The 24,182-nt window shown below is 33.7% G+C and overlaps 1 protein-coding gene across 1 annotated transcript; it reads right to left on the bottom strand.

Moving 5' to 3' along the window:
• Positions 1-14,470: 14,470 nt before the first annotated feature.
• LOC131030481 (pectinesterase-like) lies at positions 14,471-21,961 on the bottom strand. The gene is made up of 4 exons (XM_057961321.1): positions 21,445-21,961; positions 15,810-15,872; positions 15,333-15,728; positions 14,471-15,162 (listed from the first exon to the last, which is right to left on the bottom strand). The coding sequence occupies exons 1-4, from the start codon at positions 21,959-21,961 to the stop codon at positions 14,471-14,473; spliced, it is 1,668 nt and encodes a 555-aa protein (XP_057817304.1).
• Positions 21,962-24,182: the final 2,221 nt, after the last annotated feature.

Raw genomic sequence — 24,182 nt, forward strand, 5'->3', positions numbered from 1 at the left:
TTGCAGCTGCGTCCATTGACTTGAACTTAATTAACCAACCGACCCCAAATGCAACTTGCCAACAAGCCCATCAATTGCACATTATTTTTAATGATTTTGCCCATTACATTGAATAAATAAGGATTTTAACAAACTGAGCCAGAAGGGGTGTGGATTATCAATTCCCTCCCTGCAAGTTGAGAACTTCCAGAAACGTGTGGATTATCAATTCCCTCCCTGCAGGTTGAGAACTCCCAGAAACATGACGATGAACATGGTGCAGTTCAATTCGGAATTGGCTAAAGTCAAGCCTTTTCATACTCTATTAAATACAATCAAGCCCATCGTCTACATACGTTGGAAGTGTGCCTAAAATTATCTTCGATCACTTTTTTATGAATAGAAGTAGTATACTCTGAAGAAAGGGTATAGAATAATTATTAAAAAAAAAGTGATTTCGGAGTTTTGATTGCTGTTCTTATGTAACATTCTTTTTATTGATTTCAAACACATATCTATTGCATAATATGACATCTATAAATAACTTTTACATAAGTTTAAAACAAGCCTTTTCATATTCAATTAAATACAATCAAGCCTGTCATCTACATACATTGGAAGTGTGCATAAAATTATCTTAGATCACATTTTTATGAATGAGAACTAGTATACTCTAAAGAAAGGGTATAGAATAATTATTAACAAGCAAGCTTTTTCTGAGTGTAGTTTCATATTTTGATTGTCGTTCTTATGTAACCTTCTCTTTATCTATTTTGTCATTTATATTGTTAGGTATCCATTTCTATTGTTACACTCATTTCAAATACATATCTATTGGAATAATATGACAGCTACAAATAAGTGCTACATAAGTTTTAAATAACTATTAGATAAGTTTTATATCACGATTAATGTATAAGTGATGCATTGTTACATATAATTTATCAAAAAGTTTAAATTTAATTAGATATCATTTATATATCTTTGGGAACTGCTCATCACTTATACTTTTCATTTCTCATATAGAATACTTATGTAGGAAAACAATTGAATGTTATTTGATTCTATGTTGTCAACTTGACCCTTCTAAATTCTTATATTCAAAATGGGTGCAAGTTGACCTATTTGTACTAGTTATTATATGCTAACTTACAATATAACTTATTTTAAACTTTAATTTAGGGTACTATATAGAAACACAAATATAATGTCACTTTTACATCATTTGACCACTATCTATTAGTAGATTACATATCATTATTATTTAATCATACATCAACATCTATGATAATAACAAAATACTTAATTTTCTTATTATATCATTATCTTTGATCATCATTTTAAAATCATTAAATGGGATTGTAAGAGCTCAACTAGAGGTGAAGGCCCTTACATAAAAAATAGCCTAATGGTCTCTAAAGACACCACATCTCCTACAAACTAAAAAAATTAGGAGTTGAGGAAAATGGGATCTTAGGTTATAGAATTCTCAAAATCATTCTAGTGCAAAGATGATCAATTGATATGAAAATATTTAATGTATGTAGATTTTGGCAATCCATTTGACTATTTGTGTATGCTTTTGAATTTGATTGTGTGAGTGTTTTATTGCATCAACATTTTGGATCACACTTCTTGGTTCATCTTCAGGATGATAAAGAGCATAAGGAGATAAAAAATGTTGGACAAAATATATTTGTATCCTAATTTTTTTATCCATAGTTCAAAATACATATCATTTTGTTCTCGATCATAACTTTGGTAAGGAGTTTTACCAATCTTATATTACCAAAGAAAATTTCTAATATGGTTGTTTATTTTTTAAGGTATTGTGTACAAGGTCATTTTTATTTACACTACAGAGGTCAATACTCATTACAAAGGGATTTATTTTTGTTATAATCATAATTTAGCATCATAGTGTCACTAACAATATTAATATTGTGTGGTACCACATATTCATCATAAATCTTCCAAATTGGAATATTTAAATTGTATCAATACCTTGGATATGTCCATGCAATAATACATATGTATTTGATCTTCTTGTTGTAATTTGAGACATGTTCTTGTACCTATAGGGATTTCATTTAGTACTTTGAATGAATAAATTAGTTAATCATAATTTTAATATTATATTTTATGAAATTGGTCAAAGAGATCTTTTTGAAGAAGAATTATCAAGTTTTAAAGCTTATATCCTATTGCATAATATTTTGTATCATATTTTTTTGTTGTGTTAACACACTACACAATTAAATTTCTATAAAATATTACCATTTTATTCATGATGGGCCAGGAGGAGGTAATTAGGACCAATCATAATAGCTATTCTCCAAATATTATAACCATGGCCTTCATTCCTTTAACATATATAACATTATGGAATTATTCTTGTTCCTGTTTTCTTAGAATTTTATTATATTATAGCATGGTATAAGATATGCCTTTTATGCATAATAATTCCTATAAATTTTTCATACTAATTTATCTTCTATTGTTTACTCTTATGTATTGGTATTTTTTGGGCATCTAATAGAAGACTATCCCTATTTTGGACCTCTATTACTTTGAAAGCCCAGTTTATTGTTAGGTAGTGGATGGGCTCATGCAAATTCCATATTATAAGTGTGTACATTCTTTTTCGAATTAACATATAAATTAAAAGTCATATTAGAATATGTAGCTAAGATCAAAGTAAATAACCTAATGAAGAGAAAACAAATTAAAATTACAAAAATGATAGTGAATTGGCTAGCATTTTGAGTACCCTCTATATATTAGTCATTAAATTTTATTACTATTTTTGTCTATATGATCCACCCAATGGTAACAATAAAATGTACTAATAGTTGTATAGGCTATAGTGAAACAAACAACCTTCCTTTATGTTTGATATAGGAAACTCCTTTTTAACTCCTTTTTTAAAAATAAAATGTGGAATTAAAATTGGGATCATTTTAATTTAAAAGTAAGAAAGGAGTTTTTTTAAAATAAACTCAATTTAGTGTGAGAAAAAAATCTCTCAACTAATTTCTTACTACACTAAAACTCAAATTAAGTATTTAAAATTTCCACCCAAACATTTTGATCTAAAAAAAATATATATTGAAATGATAAACAATGATATAGATAGGAGTTGTTAATTTTTTGCACAAAATAATAATTTACAAAAAGAAAAAATGATCACATATTTGACACAAGAATATTCTTTAAAACCTTCTCTTTGTTTGCTAACCATTGTGGAGCCAAAGAGATCTAGTGAATATGATGTAAAGGTCTATATAATGGATTGAAATTTGGACCTGTCATAGAATGATAATGTTGAGATTGAGAGATTCTTTTCCTGTAATTGTAATTCAAAAAATTTATTTCCTTATGTTGATCACTTTGAGAAAAACCTTCAACAGAATTATCAACAGTCATGATATGAGTAACTCAAGGGAGGAACTCTGGAAAAAATACACATTCATAATCCCGTGTATCTTAAGGATATACTTGAAACTCAGAGGCCCCCTACTTGCATTTTTATTAAAAAATCCATAGTGACATGAAATTGATAGTGACAAATTGAACAATTTTTTTGGGGGTCCTCTAGAATAATTTGTTGTTCCCATAGCCCATACTTTGTTTGAATAGATATTACTTTTGGAAATGGTTTGAAAAATTTAAGAAGAGTAGAAAACCTTATTGGGTACTCTACATTTTCAAAGAAGGATAGATCTTGAGAAAGGAAAATACCCATATGATTTGCTAGAATTTGAATAAAAGCAATTTCCCTATACTCCAAGGGAAAGGAGGGTAGCTGAATCCATAAAGGTAGAAAATTTATTCTTGTTGTCGAAGGGTTAAAATTTGGAGACCAAATTTGTGTAAAAATCTCATAACCATGAGGAAACCATGATTTACATTTGTGGACAAGGTCTCTAGAGAATTTATTGTAAAAAAATAGTTACAAAAAAACCATCTCCCTTATGTATGAAAAAAACCACTTGAACTTCTACCCAATAATTTAGAACCTAATCAAATAGCTCAAATCCAGATGGAGTAAAATTCTAAACCTTACCAATTATCACTTTTTGTTGCAAATCTTGCATTTGATCTTGAATGGTTTCATCAGGGAAAGCTACCTAGAGTACTCCTTCCAAATCACTTCTACCCACATTGGCTAATGGAGGGGGTTTCTCCAAAATAAGTGTTTCATGTTGGACTTTATGAACCCATCTCTTAATCATAGGGTTTTTTTCTAAGTTTTCTTGTTATTAAATCTGGGTTTTTTCTTGACTTCTTATTCCCCCCATTATTCGACCGTCAATATTTATGATGACCTGCAATGTGAAATATCTACTTTTGTCTATTTGGATTGAAGGGACCTTTGTTATTTTGATGTCGACCATGTCCTAGAGCCAAAACAATTTGGTTAGAAGATCGACTATCATCCTAAGCTTGGTTGTGAGAAATATTTTGTTTGAGGTGGTTTGAAGATCCTTTATTAACTAGGATATTATTAGGGAAAGTTGCAACCCTTCAACCTTCATTTAAAATATCCATCAAATTCAAACTTGATTTAGAATTCACACCTTGTCTAATATGATCAGACATTTAGTGCAAGTAGATTTCCACAATCCATGAGATTGAATGTGTGTTGCTTTTGGATTAGATTGTGTGAGTGTTTTTGCATCAATGTTTCGAATCACAATTTGTGATCCATCATCGGGATGAGATAGAGATCATAAGGAGAACAAAGTGATCTGTATCTCTACCTGATGATGGATCATAGAGTGTGATCTGAAATATTAATGCAAAAATTCTCACACAATCTAATCTAGAAGTAGCACACATTCATGATTAGACATTCTCTACCCAGTGCACCCATCGAAAAAATCTCCCGCATGAACCAAAATTTCAAAAAAGGTTTGTTGGGGGCCATCCTAATTTTATAAACCTCTCTATATTAAGAGTAAAAATCCATGTTATTTTCTCTAACCTTCTAGATAGATATGAGTCAACACTTTTTTATTTAATAGAGTGCATAATGCATTTCATTTTGTATCAAGGGTAGTTGTAATTACTTCATCATCTTTTGTCTATATAAGAAAGTTTTATTTGTATATTATATTATATCAATTTCATCTCATGTCATTTCGATCTCTATTATTTATTCTCACTCATGTTCGATTGTGATTGGTTTATTTCTTGGTTGATCCTTTGAAGTTAACTTCATAATGGGCTCTTAATCTCTCAACATCAGAAAATTAAACATTTGATAAGAATCTATTAGAAGTGAAAAAATTGCCCCCTCCCATAAGCTAATTTGTAGATCCAACATTATTTCAGCATTGAAAATTCATTGAATATTAAAAAATCGCATCAATTCGAGTTGTCATTCCAGCTTTATGTGGCGATATTATTTGGGACTTTATAAGTTTGTATGAATTTTATTTTGGCACAGGTATATAGTCCCTCGAGTTCTTTATTGGTGGCTCCACCTATTTCTCATGTTGTCTCATTGAGAGTAATATTATTCAATATTTGGAGCTGAATTTACTCCTTTCCAGTTGATATCATTTGTATTTGCTGTCTGTCATTACTGATTCCGTATTTAATATGGGTGGTATCGTATTTTTTGAGGAAGCTCGATATTACATTGGTTGCGATATAATTTTATCGATTTGATTCTATTGTAATGTAATATCATTAAATATTGATATTTCGAGCCATGTAGAGGAATTTATTGCCTGCGCATTATTATTGGTCCAGCAATACTCCATCAGCTGTGTTATTTGCTAGTTTGAGACATATTTTCCTTTATTGGCCTTCACCTTAGTAGCAATCTATTTGTGGCTGGGCCCATCTATTTACCAAGGCTTTGCATGGCTTTCCCACGACCTTCATCTCTGATCAAGTCCCTCTGCAGTCGCATTGCATGGAGTTGGTGCTTTTGCAAAAAAATTGTTTGGCTGCTAATTATTTGGCAGGATATATTATTTATTTGCTTACATATTTGATTTTTGTGTTATTTTCTGCTGGCACATCTTATTGCCCACGCATTTGGCAACTATTTTTTAAAGTCTTGTTCATTTTTATCTTTACTAGCAAAGACGGTCTGATTCAAAGAACAGATCTATATCCCTGAGGATGATCGTTCTTAGTCGAGCTTCATTCATTATTATCAAGCGCATATAATATTATTTGAAGCCGCCTCCTGGTGTTCCATTTACCTTGATAGCGATATATGAAAAGGTGGCAATAACCTTTTTTTTGTGCAAGCCATATAATTATTACAGGATGACAATATTAATACTGGCTGTGATATCAAAGGTGCATATTAGAGGTGCGATACATCTTGGCTGCTGATATCGCCTTGTTTTGGCATTGTTAATTGGTTTGCGTCTTCCATTGCTAGCATATTGTGGCATTATTTCATCAGAGACTACGAGTTGTGTTGTGCAAGGTTGGAGAAATTTGACAGAGGTCTTCCTTGTTCATTCGTGGTGATGGCTCTTTAGCTGTAAGAATACTGCCTATTCACTGCATATTAGCGAGGTATTCATTAGCTGCGTCTTAATTGTACCTACACTGATCATTTCTCCTGGCTAAGATATATATTACATTGGCTGATATCATCTCCAACGAAGACAATTTCATCGTAGAGTGCTTGTGATAATATCAAAATAGTTAGAGAAATTTGGTATCGGTAATTTTTAACGTTGGTCAATCGACATCCACCTCCCTTGCCAACCTCACATACAAACAATTATCGCCTTATCAGGTTCCTTCATTTTAAGTATCATATTTGAAGGTTTAGATTTTGAAGAATGGTCTATAATGGGTTCTAAAACATCCTTCTTTTGCTTTCGTGACTGTTCTGGGGTGCTCTCCTGTTTTGATGTTGGTTTATGTGTGTTTGGCTGATAGCCAGCTTTTGTAAAACTTTTGGTTTCGGGTCCATGTAAAACCTGTTTATCTTTATCAAAAACATCCTTCTTTGATTATATTGGAAAGGGGGAACTATAAGCAATCTTGTCATATTTCTACAATCTTGTTTCTCTTCTTGCCACACCTTGTAAAAATATTTCTTTGAAAAGTAATAGGGTTCAAATCTTAGAAGTAATTTCTATACATATTAATGATGACATTTTGGAGTCAATTGTAGATTTTCAGTGTCCTGATGCTCTTTAGACTCACATTTGAGAGTTATGTGGAGATGTTGATATTATTTCAAGTTATATTGCGCCTCTTCATTCTTCAGAGAAGATACCCCATGCTTGTGGTCCTTTAGATGTTTTTGAGGCTTTAGTTGAGGTTGCTTCAAAGGTTTCTAATTCCTCTACAGAGATAGTTGATCCACCTTCACTTCCATTGACTTCTTATCTAGAGTCATTTGAGCCTTCAATCATTCTTGATCAATAGGATCATCATTTTCTTTCAGATCTGGAAGAAATATTCAGTATTTTTTTAGATTTGGTTTTGTAGAATGACTTCATTACAAGTATATCAAATTTTGTTTGTCAGTCTTCTACTTCGTGTATTTAGAGGATACATTTGAGGGGTTCTCTCTCCTCTTTGATGATAGTCAATCCCTTCATGCTGTCACATCATATTCATCTTTGAAATTTGTTCTACATTAATTTTCACATAGTTCTAGTTTGTCACTTTGTTTTTTGTTTAGGCGTGTACCTAATTGGATCGTGTCATCATCATCTCTCATGTATAAGGAGACACATGAGTAGTTTTAGAGATGTCATAATACATTTAGAGTCCACTTCCTATTGATTCCCATCCTAAATTGGAAGCATACCTATATCTATATACATGATTTTGTTTCTTTATAATGAGAGACAAGATTTTAAATGTTGGATTATGATTTTCTTAAGACACTTACCATTCTTGTAGGAGATTATTCATTATGGGAGGCTACATAGTCTCTCAATATACCTTTTATGATGGGTTATTGATTGTATTCTCATGATTAAGGGGTATTAGTGTTGATACCTCCATACATCACTTAATTCCTCACTTGCACATGATTTGCATTATCTATTTTTTTTAGAGGAGTTTTCTCCCATGTGGTTTTCTCCTTTTCTCCACTTGTAAGAGATTAGTTACATGATTAGTTGTGCATGGGTACCTAATATGGCCTAGTTGTGGCAACCCATATAGTTCAACTTCCAATTATTATTGCATCATAAGAATAATAAGTTCACTTAGTAAGTTGCACTTAAGGGAGTGCTGGTGTGAATAAGGTTATATAGTAGCTGGTTCATAGTTACTACCTATTCACATGGATACGTTTACTTATGACAGCTTACTTGTCACATGTAACCTTCAATTAATATTGTTCATGTTAGTTGTCCTAGGTGTCATTCTAGATAGATATGCGTGATCTCTTATTTATTTAATAGAGTTCATCATGCATTTAATTTGGTATCAAGGGTAGTTATAACTACCTCATAATCTCTTGCCTATGTAAGGAAGACTCATTTTTATATTGTATCATATCAATTTCATCTCACATCATTTTGATCTCCATTTTTCATTCTTTCTCATGTTTGATTGTGAATTATGGTTTTTTTTTCTTGGGTGATCCATTGAAGTGTGGTCAACTTCATGATGGGTTCTTAATATTTCCAACACTTTGGCTCTATCTTTCATTATTCTGTTAAGTGCTATCACTTTGGGGGTATGGGTGGGGATCTTTTCTAACCGGAGGAGCATGATAACTTTAGGAGTGACAAGGAGCTATGGGAGCTTTTAGAGGAGGGAAAAATTGCCCCATACATTGTAGCAATAGAGATGTTTGATCAATCACTGCCCATGTAAATTTCTAATTCTTGGAAGAACAATATAGTGATAGTTAGATGCATTTCCTTCCAAGTATCAGTGGAGACCATTTTCCACAACCATTTTGATTCCTAATAAAGGTGTGCAAATAATGAAAAAAAAAAGAGTGATTATAGGGAGGCCATGAGGAATTTTTTGAAATATGGGGAGAAGTTTAATTAAATCCAAAATAGCTTTAAAAGATTACATTTCATTTGTGTTTCATAAAGGGTAGTTGAAGTGCTTATGAGGTATATTACCTTGGAAAGCTGCTATAAGAAATTTCATGATTTTTTGTTTGCCATGCTTAATCATTTTTGACATCATGTAAAGCTTAATTTTGTAAACTAGATTTTTACTTCTTTGGATTAGTCTATAAGTAAATTTTTTGGCTCTAGAAAACCCCTCTTCACTAGGGGTTAGTTCTTTATCTCTTACATTATAATCCAACCCTTACCCCAATGTTTAACTCAAAACCTACAGTGGTTAACAACTCAAAACCTACAGTGGTTAACACTTCTATTTGGGTGAAACAAGTAAGCCACTAAGCCCATATTTACCTATCCTTAGTATAGACTCATCTTTAGCCACTTTGGCCCCCACTCATAACCCTAATTAAAATTTATCCCTATGTGCCTCAAGTTCTACCCCTGGCACCTAAAATATACTCAACATTTCTCTCAAGACCTCAAAAGATAATTTTTTTTTTTTTTTTTCTAATCAGCTAGAGGTCTCTATTATTTTAGATACCAGCCCTGGCTTTGATTCCTTATTGAGCTTTGATATTACCTCTATGTCTTGCTATGGCTCCCTAAGATTTTTTCTCACACAAATTCCCCTCTCTATTCTCCCCCTAATGATTTCCCTACCGAGAAAGAAGAGGTGTCTATTTTCATGCCTACCAAAACCCAATGCATTTTATGCCTCGAAATTCAAGATAAGACATAGGAGATTTGCAAAGTATTTAATATCCATATGGAGATCTCAAAATGGTAGGTGTCCCAATTGCATGAGGCCAAGAAAAAGATTCAAAGCTTGGAAATATTGGTTTTCAAGAAGGCCCTTGATTGGCTAGAGGATTTCCTTCATGAGCATGCATGGGAGCAGAGAAAGAAAATGGCTAAATTTTTTTAAAATTGGATAATGATAGAAAATAAAGTATAGGATAGTAAAAATATGTGAGTTCTAAAAGGAATTTGTAGGTTTAAGAGGAGGTTGCTAATTTGAAGGAGAACTATGGGGTTCTCATGAGCAACATTCAGGAAATCATTGAGTACTTCAAGGACTCAGTTAAAAATATTGCAACAACCTTTCTAGTTATATAATAGGAAGTAGTGAGAAGAAAGGAGAAGAGGATGAGAAGGGATGTGGTGCTCTCAATCCATGGTAGCCTCTCGTAGTAAGTAAAAATATGATCTAAACACATGATTAAGTTTCCCAACTCTCCCCAATAGGTTGGTGTCGTAGCTAGCTACTCTATCCTATCTAGAGGGATTCCCTTTGGAGATCATTTATATTTTTTATAGAAATAATGGTAGGCCATTGAGGACCTAAATTCTCTCAATTACACTTAGTTGTTGGTCGCTCCTCTTCTAGTTTTTTGTGTTTTTGTTTCTTTATTTTAAGGACTCTTGGATTTTTTCTTTTCCTCATTCACACATCTTCTTAGATTCATTTATTTTGCCTTGATGACTAACATGTAATGGTTTTGGGCCCTTTCTATCCCAATCTAACTAAAAAATTAACTAAGTAACAAAATAAAAGAATTGAATGAATGATATCTCAATTTTTAAAATATTTTTTATTTATATTCCTTGTAATTAAGAGAAGAAAAAACCATTTTTTTAAATATGGTCATAACAAGACAAATCTACTAATTTTTTAATTAATTTAAGCAACACAAAATTTGATAATTATAAAGTGTGTGTGTTTCTCATCATGATCATACACTTCCAGAATGCTAGGCTCCCTTTTCCCCAATGTTGTTATCTTCTTGTTGTACTGTTAACCTATTTATCACAATTAGGTGTATTTCCTTCCAGGTCTCAATCGAGATCATCATCATAGCCATAGGTATTCCCAAGAAAGGTATGAAAATAGTGAAAAAACAAAATTGCATTAGAATATAATGTATCCTTGTTGTTTGTACTAATTTAGTTGAAGTCCTTATGAGGTATGGTACCTTGGAAGGTCACTATCAGAAATTTAATGGTTTGTTATTCCCTATGCTTAGTCATTTTAGACATCATGTCAAGATTAATTTTGTATACTATATTTTTATTTCTCTTAATGAGTCTATAAGTAAAATGGTTGGCTCTAGTAAACATCCCTTCCCCAAGGGTTGATTCTTTTCCTCTTATAGCATAATCTATCCCTTTCTCCAACCTTTAACCCTACACCTAGAGTGGTTAAACCTTTTATTCAGGCTCAACATGTAAGATCCAATTTACCTACCATTGGTATGGCCTCATCTTCAACCACTTTGGCCCCCACTCCTAATCCTACTCAAAATTTATGCCTATGGGCCTCAAGTTCTACCCCTAGCACCCAAAATGTAATGGTAAACATTTCTCTCAAGATCTCAAAAGGCAAAAGAGTGTATTTTTCTAATAAGCTAGATGTCTCTATTATTTTAGATATTGACCCTAGCACTACCACTATGTCTCACTTTGACTCCCCTGACCTTGTTTCACACATAGATTCCCCTCCCTTTTATCTTCCTAATGATTTCTCTATGGACCAAGAAGAGGTGTCATTTTTCATGACTACCCAAACCCAATGCATCCTATGTATCAAACCTCAAGAGAAGACATAGGATGTTTTTAGAGTGTTTAATACTCATATGAAGATCTCAAAATGCTATATGTGACAACAACACGAGGCCAAGAAAATGATACAAAGCTTGAAAATTTTTCTTTTCAAGAAGGCCTAAGATTGGTTGGAGGATCCCCTCCATGAGTTTGCATGGATGAAGACAAAGAAAATGGCTGAAATTGTTAAAAATTGGAGAAAGATAGAAAAGTAATTATAGGACATTAAAAATATGTGGGGTCTAAAAGGAATTTCTATATTGAAGAGGAGGTTTCCAATTTGAAAGAGAATAAAAGGATTCTCATGAACAACATTCATAAAATTATAAAGTACTTCAAGGACTCAATTAAATATGTCACAAGAATCATTCAGGTTCTGTAGTAGGAACTAGTGAGAAGAAAGGAGAAGGGGGAAATAAGGGATGTGGTGCTCTAAACCCATTGTAGCCTCCCATAGTGAGTGATAAAAAAAGAGGTAAATACATAATTAAGTTTCCCAACTATCCCCAACATATTGGTGTTGTTGTTATTTCTTTTGCCCCAATCAGAGGGTTTCTCTTTCAACGTAGTTTAGAGTTATTAGAAAAAGAATGGTAGGCCATTAAGGGCCTAATTTATCTCAATGAAACTTAGCTATTGGTTGGTCCTTCACAAGTTTGTTATAATTTTTCTTCTTTATTTTAAGTACTCTTAGAAGTTTTCCTTTTCTCATTGACATGTCCGAGGAGATTTATTTCCCTTTCTTTGATGGTTGACATGTAATGGGTTTGGGTCCTTCCTATTCTTATCTAATCAAAATATTTTATTAAGTATCTAAATAAAATAATTGAATGAATGATATCTTAATCTTTTAATATTTCTCATTTATATTTCTTGCAACTAAGAGAAGAAAAATTTGATTTTTAGAAATAGTCATAACAAGACAACTCTACTAAATTTTCTATTTAATTCAAGTAACAAAATATTTGATAACTTTTAAGTGTGTTTTTACCATCATGATCATACACTTCTAGAATACTAGGCTCCCTTAGACTCCATGAAGATGTTATCTTCTTGTTGTAGTGTCAACCTATCTATCACATTTAGAGAAACAATGGCAAGATTTACTCTTTGTTAGTACCATAAAATCAAAACTAGTATAAAAATCATCATTAAATTTTTTTATTGTTCAAACTAATATTCAATTTTAATTACTTGTAGTTCAACATAACAAAAAATAGATTATTTAATGTTGATATTCTAGTTTAAGAAAAAAAGGATAAATGGCAAGATGTAGTAGGCCTACACTATATACACAAATAGATAAACAATGTTAAATTTTAATTGTATGATTGTTTTATGATAATTTCATATTCATATGTAATTTATCAATTGCTTTATTCAAAGGGGTCATCAAGAAGGAATTGAGATGACCAATTTTTGTCTCATAGAGTATTTTCTTGAAACTAAGGTGAATAAATCTAAAACTAAGATATTCATTTCGCAATCCATGTAGAGAAATGATATTTTGAAAAGATTCAATACAAAACAAAAACAAAAAAAACCCTACATTAATACTAGTGTTAGTGAATTTGAAGCTAAGCAAGGATGCCAAGTGATCAAATATTTATTTGGAATGATATATAGAAGACACACAGAAAGTCTAATGTACCTAATAGTCACAAGGTCAAACATTATGCAAAGGTTAAATCTTATTTTATGGTTTATAATATCTCAAAAATGCTCTTGGTGGCAATTAGTAAAGTTAATTTTGAGACATATAAGTGGAATATAAAGGGCTTAGAACATTTTACTCAAAGTTAGATGAGATTTAACTTTTTATTTTTGTAGGTCTAAAAATTAGTATGCATATATCTTCTCTAAGGCACTAAGAAAAAAAGTATTTGAGCATTCAAGAGATCATTGAGGCATTCTAGATAGTGGTAGTTATGATTAAGAGAGAGTTTTAGAATTATAATCCCAACCACTATTATCCTATTTTATCTATAGCAATTTAACTCTTATTATGCCATAACATTTAATAGAACTAGATCATTCACATATTTCACTCTATTTTTCTCTTGTTTGTGCTAAGGTTCCTATACTTTGGTATGGGCCTTCTTCTTCTACACATGGATAAGTGATTTTTTTTCTAATATTTAACCATGTAGCCAACCCATTTTTATTTTTGACATTAATGTATATGTTTGACTTTGAAAGTATCTTTGTGTCATATATAGAAGTAGCTAATTAATTTGTTTCATAATATATGTATTCGGTACATGAATTTGAATAACTTATTTTTGTGAAGAATAGTAGAGTAAAAACTAGAATGGAAATAGCTTAAGTAAATTATTTTTGTAAAGGAATAGACTCTTAGTTTTTTATATGAAGTGGATGTAATGAAAAGATCTGAAACTCTATACTAAATTTTCTATTTTTTTATAAATACAGTAGTATTTTTCTTTGTTGTTTCCTTATTATATTTTTCTCTCTTCACCTCCCTCACAATCCGCATTAATAAAAAAATTAATAATTACATTGATGGTAGAGGAAGTCTAAATAGATCCTACAACAATAATAACAAAATCCATTCGATTATTTTCCATATTAAAAATCTCCTTTTAACTTTTATAAATGACAATACACATCCTTGAATACCATTCCCATTTGCCTCACAATTATGGTTAGGATGCATTCTCTTGCACAACAGTTTGAAACATTGAAGAATTATATATCCATGATAAGAGCTCAATTCTTTGATAGACGAATCTTGGTTACAGAAGAGTCGTTTGGAAGAAGTAAAATAATCAAGTTATTATTACTTATAAGGAATATATTTACTTAGGAACATATTTTAAGACGGTCATTTTGGTGGCTTAAAGTAAGCCTGCATCGTAGGGCACTGCACCAAATGGTATCCACGTGTCTCCGGAGATGAACGAACCCACAGTGAAATTTTGAGCATCGGAAATGTTCATCACATGATAACCAGACCACGGGACTCTCTGTGAAGTATCTGCCCCGGGTCCGCTGTTACCATATTCACCATAATATAACGTGCTCAAGGCAAAGTTTCCAGACCACGCTAACCATCCGGCAGGCTGGATTACGCTATCTAAATAAGACTGCATGTAAACAGTACGAGAGTACAGTTTCCATGGCCTACCCAGGTATGTGGGGAAAGAGCTGATAACAGGAACAAGTTCAGGGGCAGCTGTAACATTACAGTTATGAATTGATGTTCCAGTATTTTGATTTGGATCCGTTCTACCTTGCGGAGTATAAAGATTCTGCTGCCCGACCATGGGTTTCCTTGCGAAAAGATTGCAGCACTGAAAAACTACGGCGGCGTTGCCGAAGATGAAATCCACAGTGCCGTAGATGTCGCATTCTCGGTAGAATTGACGGAGGGAGTGAGCGTAGAGAGTGTCTTGGTAGCCCTTAATACTGCACCGGTAAAAGGCTGATAGATCAGACCCCACTCGTAGAGCCACGGCCTGGTGCTTCGCTGCTCCTGCCGTGTTTTCAAATGTGATATCACGTGCAAGAAAACCTGGCCCAACTGCAGCTGCATAAATCCAGAGGAACCCATTAGATCAGGTCCTTTTAAGTCTTCTATATAAAAATATCATTCATAATTAGAAATTCAGAAGATCATTTCAAAAACTAGTACCTTTGATGTAACCCAATACAAGAGAGAAAAACAAAAAACCAAATTGAAATCGCTTGTTCGGTTACCGAATGATGCAGAGTTGAATGTAGTCCATCCATCCATAACGCTTCTCTTGCCAGTAATCACAGTGACATCTATTCCATCTCCGATCAGCATAATATTATATTTGTTCTTGGGAATTTGTAGGTACTCCTCGTACACTCCTGCGGTAACATAGATCACGTATCTGTCCGGGCTATTGTTGGGAGCAGAGTTGACTGCATCGGTAATGGTGGTGTAATTCCCGCTACCGTCCTTCGCCACCGTCACATACTCGCCCACTAAAACGCCGTCACCACCTGGGCTTTGCAGAAGACGCCTTCTGTCCGCCCGAGACAACCACGACGGAATCCCATCATCGAGCGATCCATATTGAGACAGAAAATCATCGTCAGATAACAGAAGTCGGTTGTGGCCATTACCAATCCCAGGACCCCTTCCGTTGTGGCCATTACCATTACCAGGATCCCTTCCGTTGCGGCCATTACCATTCACTGGACCCCGTTCCCTGTGGCCAGGATCCTTCCCCGCAATGAAAAATTTCTTATTCAAAGCTAGACTACTCCCTGTTAGAATTTAATCCCAATTGCAGGGAACTTTAATGCATCCGTATACTCCTCCTGCAAGCTCAACTACTCCTCTCTCTTCTCGCCTCCGTTTTAGGACAGTTTTTGAATTTGGTTTGATGGCATATCCTGATCATATCTTTCTCTGCACGGTAGCTGCTAAGTCAGCATTAAATATAATTAATTAGTTTTTGTTTTCCCCCCATACGATGGAATTTATTTTTGGCTTATGACAAAAAGGCTAAGTTCATAATTTTATTTTTTAAGACAGAGATATATGTGAAAAAGGGCATCGCACGGGTAAGAAAAACAGGGCAGAATAGGGAGAATAGAGAGCAGAATCAGAACAGGGGTTTCCATTTTTCATGTCTAAGAAACTATTTGAAGAGCTCAAGCTCTGTCTTATTTGTATGGTTTGATATTTGAATGAATGAAGAGAAGGACTGGTTATTTGAATGTTTCTGTCTCTTGTTTTCAGAGCAGATTAACTTTAGATTTCTTCTAGTATTTTCTGTCTCTATTTTGCCCTTCTCTGTTTGTTCATCTCTGCCTCCAGAACCAGCACGTGGTATCAGAGCAGGTTGATCAGAGCCAAAGGTTGCTCAAGGAAAGCTTTAAGGAAGAACTGAAGGTTATTAGTGCAGGAGCTTCATCAACAAAAGGCTTCAACAAAGTTTATTTTCTAATCAAGGGTATTCACAGCCAACAATGGCAAGCACAAGCTTGACAAACCCACAAATTCCTCAATTTAATGGCAAGAACTATGACTACTGGGCAATCACAATGAAGGCATTGTTTAGTGCTCAAGATTTATGGGAGCTTGTTGAGAATGGCTACCCAGAACCAATAGACACAGCAGCATATAATGCATTGTCTCAAGCAGATAAAGATTTATTGAAGGAAAATAGAAAGAAGGATTCAAAAGCTCTCTTCTTCATCTTTCAAGGAGTTCATGAAAGCATTTTTCCAAGGATTCAAGGTGCATCAAAATCAAAACAAGCATGGGATATTCTCCAAACAGCCTACCAAGGAATGACAAAGGTGAAGACAGCCAAACTACAAATGTTGAGAAGGGACTTTGAAACAATATATATGAAGGACACTGAATCAGTAGATTCATTCTTCACTCAAATCATTGGATTAGTAAATCAAATCAGATCTCATGGAGAGACACTTGAAGATCAAAGAGTGGTTGAAAAGATTTTAAGGAGTTTGCCCACAAAATTTGAATCAATTGCTGTAACCATAGAGGAGACAAAAGATCTCTCACAGTTTTCAGTTGATGAGCTTCATGCATCTCTTATTTCTCACGAACATAGGCTGAGTAGGACAACAAACACTTCGTTGGAGCATGCATTCAAGTCTCAAATTTTAATCAGCCATGGTAGAGGCAGAGGTAGATCAAATTTCAGAGGTAGAGGAAGAAATTTTCATAGAGGAAGAGGAGGCAGCCCATCAAGCTCAAGTGGAAGAGGTAGCAGCCAATATTCATGTCAAAATCCATCTCAAAATCACCTTCAAATCCAAAGGTATGACAAATCTCAAGTCCAATGTCACTATTGCAATAAATTTGGGCATTATATGAATGAATGTAGAAAGAAACAATATGACTCTAGGCAGCAAAATGCAAATTTCATAAAAGAAAATCAAAACCAAAAATCAGAACAGCGCACTATGTTTTTGGCATGCAATGTTGCTCAAGCAAATGAAAAAGATGTATGGTTCTTAGATTCGGGTTGTAGCAATCATATGACAGGGAATTTAGAAATGTTTTCTAGTTTGGATAACAACATAAAGTCTGATGTAACTTTGGGCAATGATAATAAAGTTGAAGTCAAAGGAAAAGGGAACATCAACATTCTAACCAAGAAGGGGGAGAAGAAACATATAACCAATGTCTATTTTGTTCCCGGTTTAAAACATAATCTAATGAGCATTGGGCAGCTTGTCCAAAAGGGTTATAGAGTCTCTTTCAAAAACAAAGAGTGCATAATTTTAGACAAATATCCAAGCAATTAGCTCATAGCAAAGGTTCAAATGACAAACAATAGGATGTTTCCATTAAGGATAAAACCTGATTTAAAAATTGAATTTGCTCAAGGACCCCCCTCAACAAACTCACAAGAGGATGAAGAAAAAACTACAGCAGTCACTCAAGTAATCTTTCAAGCAGAAATTAAAGATGAAAATTGGCTTTGGCATCTAAGATTTGGGCATTTAAATTTTGTAGCTTTAAATCTACTTCATAGGAAAAGCATGGTCAATGGATTGCCTTTAATTGAGAAACCGGAAAGAGTATGTGAAGGGTGCATCTTTGGAAAGCAGCATAGAGAATTATTTCCAGCAGGTATGTCAATGAGAGCTAAGGCACCTTTGGAGATAATCCATTCAGATTTGTGTGGCCCAATGCAAACACCCTCAATAGGTGGTAGATTCTACTTTTTAACATTTATTAATGATTACTCAAGGAAAACATGGGTTTACTTTCTAAAGCATAAAAGTGAAGTGTTTGAATATTTTTGTCAATTCAAAACTCTAGTTGAAAAACAAAGTGGTCACTACATCAAAGCATTGAGAACGGATAGAGGTGGTGAATACATCTCAAATGATCTTCTAAGATTTTGCAAGAAACATGGAATCCACAAGCAATTCACCACTAGCTACACACCTCAACAAAATGGGGTAGCTGAAAGGAAAAATAGGACAATCATGGAAATGGCTAGAAGCATGTTGAAGGCCAAACATTTGTCAAATGAGTATTGGGCTGAAGCTATATCATGTGCAGCCTATATAATGAATAGATGTCCAACAAAAAGTGTGAAGAATATGATTCCGGAAGAAGCTTGGAGTGGAAGAAAACATAATGTTGCTCACATGAGAGTTTTTGGATGTGTTGCATATGCACATGTACCTAATCAATTGAGAATTAAATTAGACAACAAAGGAGAAAAATGCATATTTGTGGGATATAGTAATGAATCCAAGGCATACAAGCTATATAATCCAATCAGCAAGAAGGTAATAATCAGCAGGGATGTTCAATTTGTAGAAGATGAAGCATGGGATGGAACCATGGATAAAACCATTAATATTGTAGCCACTTTACCACAAGAAGAAAATGAAGATGATATAGCAGTAGGCAGTCTTCCAAATGTCAGTCCTCCTACACCCATTCAAGGACAACAAGGTAGTCAAGCAACACCATCATCAAGTGTAAGAACAACGTCACGTATGCAAACAAACACTCAAGCAAATAGGCAGCAAACACCATCAACAACAGGGATTTTTAGTGCAGGGACAGCAAGTCCACATTCCACAGGGTCTACATCAAGTGGCATGTCAAATCCTACATTGGCAAGCTTAAGAAGACAAAAAATCAGAAGTTTAAGAGAGATTTATGAGCAAAATGAAAGTGGAAACAATGAAGGACAGACTTCTCTTTTTGCTTTATATTCACATGTAGATGATCCAATTCATTTTGAAGAAGCAATTAAAGAAGAAAAATGGATGCTTGCAATGGATGAAGAAATAGATTCTATTGAAAAGAATCAAACATGGGAGTTGGTGAATCTTCCACAAGGAAAAGAGGTGATTGGAGTGAAATGGGTTTACAAAACCAAATTGAATGCAAATGGTGATGTCCAAAAACATAAGGCAAGGTTAGTAGCAAAGGGTTACTCTCAACAACCCGGAATAGACTACAATGACACATTTGCATTGGTTGCTCGTATGGACACCGTAAGAACAATATTGGCCATAGCAGCTCAAAACAAATGGGCAGTATATCAAATGGACGTGAAATCAGCTTTCTTGAATGGCATTTTAGAAGAAGAAGTCTATGTGGAACAGCCACCTGGTTATGAGACTTTGGGTCATGAAAACAAGGTTTACAAGCTCAAGAAGGCTCTTTATGGACTCAAACAAGCCCCAAGGGCATGGTATAGCAGAATTGACTCTTATCTTTTACAAAATGGATTCAATAGGTGCAGCAGTGAGCCTACTTTATACACCAAAATGAATGAGCAAGGTGAGATCATAATTGTTTGCTTATATGTTGATGATTTAGTATTCACGGGTGATCTATCAATTGACAAGTTCAAATCAGATATGAAGAAAGAATTTGAGATGACTGATTTGGGTTTAATGAAGTATTTTCTTGGCATTGAGGTGAATCAAAATGAAAATGGTATATTCATCTCTCAAACAAAATATGCAAATGACATTTTGAAGAGGTTTAATATGATGAATTGCAAATCAGCCCCAACACCAATTGTGACAGGTTTGAAATTGAGTAAAGATGAGAAAGGAACTGAGGTAAATCCAACTTTGTATAAAAAACTTGTTGGAAGCCTCATGTATTTAACAGCAACAAGGCCAGACATTATGTATGGTGTAAGTTTGATTTCAAGGTTCATGGAGTCTCCAAAAGTTTCACATTGGCAAGCTGGTAAAAGAATTTTGAGATATGTGAGTGGAACCAAGAATTATGGGATCCAATATTCAAGTTCAAAAGAGTTCAAACTCATAGGATACACGGATAGTGATAGTGCTGGAAGCATTGATGATAGGAAGAGCACTTCTGGCTATGTCTTTCATTTTGGAACAGGTGTAGTTTCATGGTCTTCAAAGAAACAACCAATTGTCACTCTTTCATCAGCTGAAGCAGAGTATGTAGCAGCCACAAGTGCATCATGTCAAGCAGTTTGGATGAGAAGAGTTTTGAAAGATCTCAAACAAGAACAAGAGGAGGCAACAAAGATCTACTGTGACAATAATTCAGCCATAGCATTGTCAAAGAATCCAGTATTCCACAAGAGAAGCAAACATATTGACACTAGATATCATTTCATTAGAGAACTAATCAGCAATGGAGAAATCTTTTTGGAATTTTGCAGGTCTCAAGATCAATGTGCAGATATCTTCACCAAGGCATTGGGAAAAGAAAGTTTTGTCTATCAAAGAGATTGATTGGGCATCATAGATGGTAGCAATTGTGATTAAGGGGGAGTGTTAGAATTTAATCCCAATTGCAGGGAACTTTAATGCATCCGTATACTCCTCCTACAAGCTCAACTACTCCTCTCTCTTCTCGCCTCCGTTTTAGGATAGTTTTTGAATTTGGTTTGATGGCATATCCTGATCATATCTTTCTCTGCACGGTAGCTGCTAAGTCAGCATTAAATATAATTAATTAGTTTTTGTTTTCCCCCCATACGATGGAATTTATTTTTGGCTTATGACAAAAAGGCTAAGTTCATAATTTTATTTTTTAAGACAGAGATATATGTGAAAAAGGGCATCACACGGGTAAGAAAAACAAGGCAGAACAGGGAGAACAGAGAGCAGAATCAGAACAGGGGTTTCCATTTTTCATGTCTAAGAAACTATTTGAAGAGCTCAAGCTCTGTCTTATTTGTATGGTTTGATATTTGAATGAATGAAGAGAAGGACTGGTTATTTGAATGTTTTTGTCTCTTGTTTTCAGAGCAGATTAACTTTAGATTTCTTCCAGTATTTTCTGTCTCTATTTTGCCCTTCTCTGTTTGTTCATCTCTGCCTCCAGAACCAGCACTCCCAACGGAATATGATGCGTTAAATATGTAATTGCCAAAGGATACCGAGCAGGGGTTTACATTTGCTTGACTGAGGCCTTCCAGACAGGTGACCTGATTGGTTAGGGCTGCGCTCAGATAACTCTGAATATACACTGCACTCCTCCATTCCACTGTTGTGTTTGTCGAGTTTGCCAATTTTATCAAACTCGCGCTCAAGTAGTCCGCCGTGAGATTGTAAAGGAAACTGCAATCCTCTACAGCTTGGCTCTGCATTTGCCCCCTGCTTGACGAGTCACCGGAAATAGAGTCCTGAACAAGTTTAGCTTGACGTAAGCTAAACCTTAGAGCGATTTCACTGAGATCCTTAGGGTCGTTTTGTGACGATCCTCCATTTTCAGACAAGCTCCATTCACAGAATTTGCGATTGGAAGCGTCTTCGCAGGCAGAGTTAACATCATTGTTTTGATGATCGCCTCTTGACTCACATGAAAAGACAAATAATAACAGAATCAGAAAGCGCAACATAGAATCCATTACTCTTCCCAAATAAGAAATGGAATGGAGAATATTGATGGCAATACATTCTACTCTCGGCTATTTATAGTGTGGGTATAATGAATTCAATCATGGAGTAGATAATTGTTTTCTCAGGTGTGCCTCAGCACGGAGACTAGATTGCAGCTGCGTCCATTGACTTAACTTAATTAACAAAGTTAAGCCTAATAAAACCTGTCAACAAGCCCATCAATTGCAAGTTATATTTAATGATTTTGCCCCCGCACGTTGAGAAAATAAGGTTTAATATATTGGTCGAATGACTTAATCCTGCAACGTCTTTCTCTTTTCCATTCGGTTGCCAGATTAATGGTGAAGTATGCATATGCATTCAATTTAGCATTTATTGCTTGACATACTTTAGTCTGAAGGTTTATTGGTAAGTAGTATATTTGTTTTATAGTTTAATTTTTATTTATTTGTGTTAGCGTGGTCATTTTCAAGTGTTTGGATTTACTTGGTCTTGGATTTATGAAAAAAAATCTTAAATTTATTAGTCTAGTAAATAAATTTATTATTTTTGTAAAATATGTTACATTCTAATATTTTAAATTATTCAATGCATAATTTATATACGTGATATTTAGTAATGAGTCATTATAGCACGTTTTTAAAGGTAACAAAGAATTAAATTCATTGCAATCTTGTCTTCATTAATATTAATTGTTATTAATCTTTGTGATTGAAAAGATTCAACTTAAGAAAACTTACATATCTTTTAATCAATAATATCTTAAAATATGTGCTTGGATACTATCTTGATAAATTTAGATGTCAAAAAAATTGAAACAAACAAATTTTCAGACCTACATTCTTGAGATATATTGAATTAATGGAAAACATCTGAAATTGAACTATCCCAAACAGACATCAAACGAATGATATATATTTTATAAACTTTGATGAATCAATTCAAAATCATATTTACATCTTTTTTAATTCATTAATTCGAAAATTAGTTCTTCTAATAGCTTTTTATTTAAGTTGTACAAAGTAGTTTTATACTGTATAAGCTGCCGTATAGCGTGCCTCAGTTAATATGAATTGAATAAGTAACACGCATTTCCACGTATCCCACTATTGTTTTCTTTTGGCGTCCCCAATTGGAAGTGAAGGAAAGAAGTGTCGCACAGAGAAATATTCAGCGTTGTTTAGAAGTTTTACTCAGACAGAAAGCGGGGGATGTGGATTATCACTTCCTTTCCTTCGAATCGAAAACTTTCATCACATGACGATGAACCTGGTGCAGTAAATTTCGGTATGCTCTAAAGTCGAGATCTATTATATTCTATTAAATACAATCAGTCCCGTCGTCTATATACATTGCAGCTGTGCGAAATACCAGCATGGGTCACATTTTTATTAATGAGAAAAAGTATACTCTGAAGAAAAGGTAAGAGGTTAATGAGAATAATATGATATCCACCAATAAGTATTGCATAAGTTTTATATAACAATTAATGGACAAATGATGTATCATTGTTTATACTTTTTATTATTTGTATGGTTAATTATGTAGTACAAAATTGAATACTGTTTGATTCAGGATGGGTGTATGGTGATCTATTTCTACTAGTTATTATGTGCTAATTTAAAGCATAATAAATTTTTAATTATAGATTCAGGTGTTCTATAGAGATACAAACCCACTATCACATTTACATGGTGTTCTGTAGAGATACAAACCCACTATCACATTTACATCATTCAATGATTATCTATTAATGCATCAGATATCGTTGTCATTTGATCATAGAGAACTCACTTTATCAATCATATTACACTAATATATACAATAATGACAAAATAGACATTATTCTTCGTATATTCTTTGCTTTAATCCTTATTTTAAAACCATTGAATGGGATCATAAAAGCTTAAGCAAAGGTGAAGACCCTAACATAAAAAAAATCATGGTGTCTAAAGACAACTTCTCCTATAAATTCAAAATCTAGGAATTGAGGAAAATGGGATCTTGGATTATACGATTCCTCAAACCATTCTCGTGCAAAGAGGATTAATTACTAAGAAAATATTTCTTTTGTATTATATGTTGGACAAAAAAATTGCATGATATTTTCTTATCCACAGCTTAAAATAAATATTATTTTGTATTCTATTATAGCATTGATAAGGACATTGACCAATCTTACATCACCAAAAAATTATTTGTAATATAAATAATTTTTTTCTTTCTTTG

The sequence above is a fragment of the Cryptomeria japonica genome, chromosome 2, assembly GCF_030272615.1.
Source record: "Cryptomeria japonica chromosome 2, Sugi_1.0, whole genome shotgun sequence".
Taxonomy (NCBI): Eukaryota; Viridiplantae; Streptophyta; class Pinopsida; order Cupressales; family Cupressaceae; genus Cryptomeria; species Cryptomeria japonica.